The sequence below is a fragment of the Kryptolebias marmoratus genome, linkage group LG8 (assembly GCF_001649575.2).
Source record: "Kryptolebias marmoratus isolate JLee-2015 linkage group LG8, ASM164957v2, whole genome shotgun sequence".
In the NCBI taxonomy this organism is placed as follows: domain Eukaryota; kingdom Metazoa; phylum Chordata; class Actinopteri; order Cyprinodontiformes; family Rivulidae; genus Kryptolebias; species Kryptolebias marmoratus.
The window spans coordinates 7,526,437-7,532,549 of NC_051437.1; the positions used below are offsets into that span (position 1 = coordinate 7,526,437).

Consider the following 6,113-nt stretch of genomic DNA (forward strand, 5'->3'; position numbering starts at 1 on the left):
TTGTGTGTGTGTGCGAGCCGTCGGGACAGCGTGTGTGCGAGAAAGTTAACATTTGTGTGTGTGTGCGAGTTGTCTGTACAGTGTGTGTGTGCGAGAAAGATAAAATTTGTATGCGTGTGTGGCATTTTAGTAGTGTGTATACACAATTTGAATATTTTTTGAGTGTGCGTGAATATTTTTTGATTTTGCTTGAGTTTTTTGTAGTGTGTGAGAGACAAAACGTACATTTTGTCCTAAACGGCCCCTCATACTATAGCATCAGACATATGACAGCAGACACTTATGGACCTTTTGTATTGCTTGTGAATGGTCAATACATACGTAAACAGCTACTGACCAATGACTAAAGTAGACGGTTTAAAACTCCAATTTCCAAAATGTCATTGCTGTGAGGTTCTGGTATGGAGCGCCCATAGTGCAGACTCAAAACACAAATGAAACATAAAAATGAGAAACCAAAAATGTTATATAAAGAAGTAAAAAAATAAGCTGATAGTGCAGCAAAATGTACACAGGAGCAATAAAATACAGAGAACAGGAAACGTAAGCAACATTATGACTTAACAAAAAGTGAAGGAAAACTTGGGATCGAAATATGCTGAGAGGGGTGATGACTGAATGAGAGCAGATGGTGCTAATGAGCAGATAAATAACAGCTATGAGGTGATGGGAAACCAGGGGAACTGAGGGAAACAATGGCATATTCATATAACATGCATAGAAGTTCTTTCTAAAGTTATTTTAAAGAGCCTTTACACTAGAGGTTGACTGATATGAGTTTTTCTACAGCCAACGCCAACCTTTAGAAATCAGGGCCAATACACAGCACCAAATAGTGGGCTTCAGTGGTTCTTTGCAAGTGCAAACAGCAACAGCAGCAGCTGACTGTAGCAGATCTGGTGCAGTCTGGGGCACTTCCAGCAAGAAACTTATAATAGTTCTGACGGAATAATCATGTAATGAGAAACTGATGGTGCTAAAGAAGGTTTACAAACAAAGAATATAAACTGCTGTGAAATATTTCAGACTGGAGTTTTCTTAAGGCAAAAATTCACATCAGTTTTTACCCTGCTTGGACAAGATAGTAGCTTGTCAATCCAGTCAGACCTAAACTCCAAACTTGGGTTGTTCAAAAAGCTATCTGCAACAGGTAAGATATTAACTGTTCATAACCACTGTGCAGAAGCTAAGTTCAAAAGATCTGAACTACGCCTGAAAATGTTGTTATTACAAACAATAAAAGATTGTTAGAAGTGGGATCTGGTTGATGTTTTTATATTGAACATGCACCTACTTTAATTGTTTTATATGTCATAGCTATACATACGAGCCACATTGTAATTAAAACAAGTAGACAATTCATATTTTAACAAAGCACACACTCTTTTTCCAACATATTTGCTGCCCTTGGATACAGAAACTCAGTTTTTATTGTCCTACGTCTTTATTTAAGAATATGTTTACCACATATGCATATTTAAATCCATGTTTGGTTTAATCTGGTTCCCCCATGTCCCACTTTGAAAACAGGTAATGTTTAAAAACCTGGAGCAACACAACATAGAACTAATCAACATCATAATGACAATTGTCAGGGTAAGAGACGTCAGATATCTAAAATACATCCCAGCTATAGAGAAGATGCACCATTGCACAAGACCCTGGAGTTGCCAGAGCGTCACAAGCACTTTGTCAGCTTGGATTAAAGTTTCAAGAAATCTCTTGAAAACCCTTTAAGACAACAACTCTGGGAAGAGAGCTTTCCATATGAGTCCACATTAATTTTACATCTTGTAACTTCCCAAACCTTACTGTAAGGGAATCAAGTGAAAAGAATTAAAGATGAGTGTAAAATGACACTTTGCCAGTGTGGGTTTGTAAAGTCAAAGTACATGTCAGCCCTTCCACTGAAGATGAAGAGAACTCATCTCAGCGTTCACTCATGATCTCTGCCCATTTATGCTTAGTCCATGAGGAAATAATGTACTGTACTCTGCTGCACCCGGGCAACTTTACCACCTACACACCCACCCACGCAAACATGTTTTGGCACGCATATCCACTGCTCTGTAACAAGTGAGCATATGTATGCCTAAAACACCCACATGGAGCTCTTTACAAACCTCCCCATCTAATGTTTATGCATCAGCCACAATCAGGAGTACATGAATTGTTTCGTTGGCTCATTTAAAGGAAATATGGTGGTAGTTTTTTTTTTCTTTTTTTTAATTTAAAAGTTTGTGATTGCTGTCCTTTGTGTACTGTGTGTGTGTGCGCGTGCATGCAAACTTACAGGAACGCTCGGCTCTGACACCGCAATGCTGTCCGGGTAGACGGTGGCCTTGACACACTGGTTGAGGGAAGCGGCGAAGCGATACGGCTCGTCTGCTCGCTCGCACCGATTCCTCTGAGAGCATCTGAACAGAGAGGAGGAGAAGGCACCAAAAATTTAGCACAACTGAAAAATTAGGCATGTGAGTTAAAGTAGGAAGACAATTCGTACCAAGTAAGCGAGGCCAAACTTAAAAAAGGAATAGTAGAGGAAACGTATTCAGACAATAAATATGCAGCTATAAAAACTGAATACTGAAGTGAAATAAGTGCCATTGTAAAATCAATTTTGAATCAACAATTTCAAATGGAGGTTACAAGAGAAATAGTGACAGAAAAAAAAAAAAGAGTACAAGGAAAAAACCAATGATGGAGGAAATAACCCACTCATTATCTCTTCAATGTGATGCTAATAGCTCTATTTTATGGCAGCACTAACTGCCTGTGTTTTAATGTCACATTTGACAAGACAATGTGTGCGCGCTTGTGCATATCATCCACCTTTTCATCCCCCTCCTCTGTCTGAGAACATGTAGACCGTTCCCTTTTATTTATCTTAATGACACCTTAAATGTATTCATGTTTTGTGGTGTCTTTATTAGCCATGAAAATGGTGCATTTTCTCTTCATTAAGCGGCGATTTGAAAGTGGGTTTCTATAGAAAATGATTAAATGATTAGTATTTTACCTGCTGCAGATAGCTTCTTCAATGGCCTCAATGTGGAGTAATTGAGTATTGATCCGACAACAGTGACAATCTAACGGCTAGTCCAATTGCAGCTAAGACCAAAGTGGATCGCTGCCATCCTAAAACAGCTCCAATCTCCGAACTTTCACAGCGGTTCATGCAAATGTTATTTTATTAACCTTTATGTTGCCATCAATTTTGATGTACAGTTTTGTAGTTATTTGCAAGAGCAAATAGTGGCAGCAGCAGTTAGCTGTAGCACTTCTAGGGCATCTAGAAGGCGCTTCCATCAAGAATTTCACATTATTTTTGCCAAAATAACAGTAATGTCAAACTGATGGTGATGTAAAAATTGAAAGAATATTGTTTGGGTGAACCAATGAAAAATTTGAAGGAAGCAGAAATCTGCTTTGTAAAGTGGATCCATTTGGACTACTTTGTTTTAAACTGATTATGTAATCTGAATGGATCCCCTTCCAAAGTAAAAGTGCCACAAACTTAAAACAATTTCTTTAAACCCTTATTTAATGGATTACACTGCTGTCACTTTTGCATTACACGGTTATGTTGTCAGAAATATTATGAAATTCTTGTAGGAATTGCCCCTTTGATGTCCTGGATGTTCTCTATCTAGCTACTCCTGCTACTATTTGCTCTAGCAAATAACCATAGAAGTCTATGTAAGTAACTATGGAAAAGAAAGCTGTAAAAGTTTATAAAATAACGTTTGCCTTAACTGCTGTGAAAGTTTGGGGAATAAAGTTGTTTTAAGACAGCAGCTATTCACTTTGGTCTTAGCTGCATCGGACTAGTCTTACCTCCTTTGTCCTGTCAGGCTTAAACTCCTTTTCTTTAATTGAGGCTTTTCAAAGAGCTGTCTACAACAGTAAGATATTAATCATTTATGAATGACTGGACTACCTCTTTAAAGTATGAAAACTTGGATAGAAGTTATGTTGTTGCAACCAGATTGGTTTTGCAAAACAGATACAACATGATGAACTTCCCATTAGTAAGATGCAGCTTCAGGAAAATGTTCTGTAATGCCACAGGTTTCATGGACTTGTTGCTTCTGAAAACCTTCCTGATTATCAAGTGGTACCGCTGCTCCGAAGCCATCAGTGGGTGAAATATTACACCAAACTACTAAGGTACAAGACGAAAAAGAAAAAAGAAAAAGAAAACAAAGTACTCATGCAGACATTATCTTTGTTAATCACTGAATAAATTTAGAGACGTAACTAGAACAAATCAGAAGGCGCTTACTCCTAGGAGATTTTAATAGTCAGACATGATCTCAAGTACCGAACGACACCATCACATCCCTCATTAAAACTCGGCCTCCTACTCCCCATTAAAACTGAGTGTCTCCTCTCCTGTTATACCAAACTCTCTCTGTCTTCAGCCGAGCCAGCAGTCTGTACGTTTGGCTAACTGGCTGACTGGTCACAGCAGCTCTAATTGGACTCTGACGTGTCAGCTGCTATCCATGGTGCTAATGTACTACTGCAGCTCTGTGTGTGTGTGTGTGTGTGTGTTGGTGCTCGTATCATGCTTCTTAACCACATACTCTCACACAGACAGACTCTAAGCTACATCTTCATCCACAGCCTTCATGTGTAATTATGTTGTCAGAAGTTCAAGCAGACTCACATGAGCGGGCTCTCGCTCACACACACACATACACACGCTCATATTCAGAGTACTCCAAGTGTAGACTTGATTACCTGTTTTTGATTTTACTACTCATAAATATATAATCGAACGTCTACACTTTGAATATGACTTTTTTTATTGTTCATTCCCATCTTTCAGTTTACACATTTGACTCCATCACTGCTACGTTTAGTTCACGTTTCACTCCCCATTATCTGCTCCCACTTTTCCCTTCGCTTTTTCACAAGCTGAAATTAGTACACCTTCCTTTGGCGAGGTGTTACTCTGTCGGCAATGTGGCACTGCTTTTTTATTTATTTTTTTCCCGACCACAATAGGAGCAGAAAATGATACTTAATGTGCTTTGAGGTGTGGGCCGCAGCACCATGTTTTATGCATGTCTGCGAGCTGTATGGCTACAGATGCAAAGTCTGGGCTGTTATTAAAGGACAAAAAGCTCGGCATTGATTTTCCTCAAAGTGAGATTTTTTTTTTTTTTTGAGAAAATTCATTTTGGGGGNNNNCCCCCCTCCCTCCTCCTGCAGTCAGACGGATCCAGTTTCTGAGGTGGAGCGGTTTGCTCGCTCAGAGCTGTGATATTGGCTTGTTGGACATCTGCCATGAAGATATGAGAGATTATGCTGCCCCCACATGATGGGGTGGGGGGTGGGGGTGATGTAAGATGAGAGCACAGCGAGGGTGGTGAGGCGGCAGGGGCGAGAGGCATGCAGGAGGATGGCTGCTGTTGCCATGGTTTCTGGAGCCGGTCATTATCTTTGTGTAGTTAGAAGCTGACCCCTTGCCTCCCTCATTAGCTGAAGAGCATGCCACCGAGTGTTGACTACAATCCTGCCTTCCTCATATTCCCCCTGCTCAACCCCACCCCTCCCACCCCCACTTCCCTTGGAGAATCACTTATCTCCCTGTCTGGCCATGGCCTGTCACTCAGTTCCGCCGTTGCATTTCGCACATTTGTGCTCCGACATATGTGGACAGTACACATACACAAACGTACACTTCAGCCAGTCCATTTCCTGTAATAAGCAGCTAATGTCTGTTTTCCCTCCAGCAGAAGCTTCAGGCTGTTGACCTGGGTGTTACGGTCTCTAGGGTCCTGAAGTAGCTGCTTACACTTCCCTCAATGTATCTAAATCTCCCTGATAAAATATGTAAGCAACTGTGTGCGACATTAAAAACAAATGGAAGGTGATTTGCTCACTGCTTACCTCAGTGCCTGTCTGTGAAGGCCATAGTATTGGAACTGGAGCCTGAAGGTGCAAATGAAGACCAAACACTGTATGTACAGGTGCTGGTCATAAAATTAGAATATCATGAAAAAGTAGATTGATTTCAGTAATTCCATTTAAAAAGTGAAACTTGTATATTATATTCATACATTACATACAAACTCATATATTTCAAATGTTTATTTCGTTTA

The 6,113-nt window shown here is 40.0% G+C and overlaps 1 protein-coding gene across 3 annotated transcripts in view; it reads right to left on the reverse strand.

Moving 5' to 3' along the window:
- The window catches only part of plxna2 (plexin A2), a 226,970-nt gene that overhangs the window by 91,251 nt on the left and 129,606 nt on the right, over window positions 1–6,113 (reverse strand). For all 3 annotated transcript variants that reach the window (XM_017419193.3, XM_017419192.3, XM_037976969.1), the window contains one exon: window positions 2,294–2,417. In XM_017419193.3, the coding sequence (XP_017274682.1) occupies window positions 2,294–2,417 (124 nt within the window). The remainder of the gene's footprint in view (window positions 1–2,293; window positions 2,418–6,113) is intronic.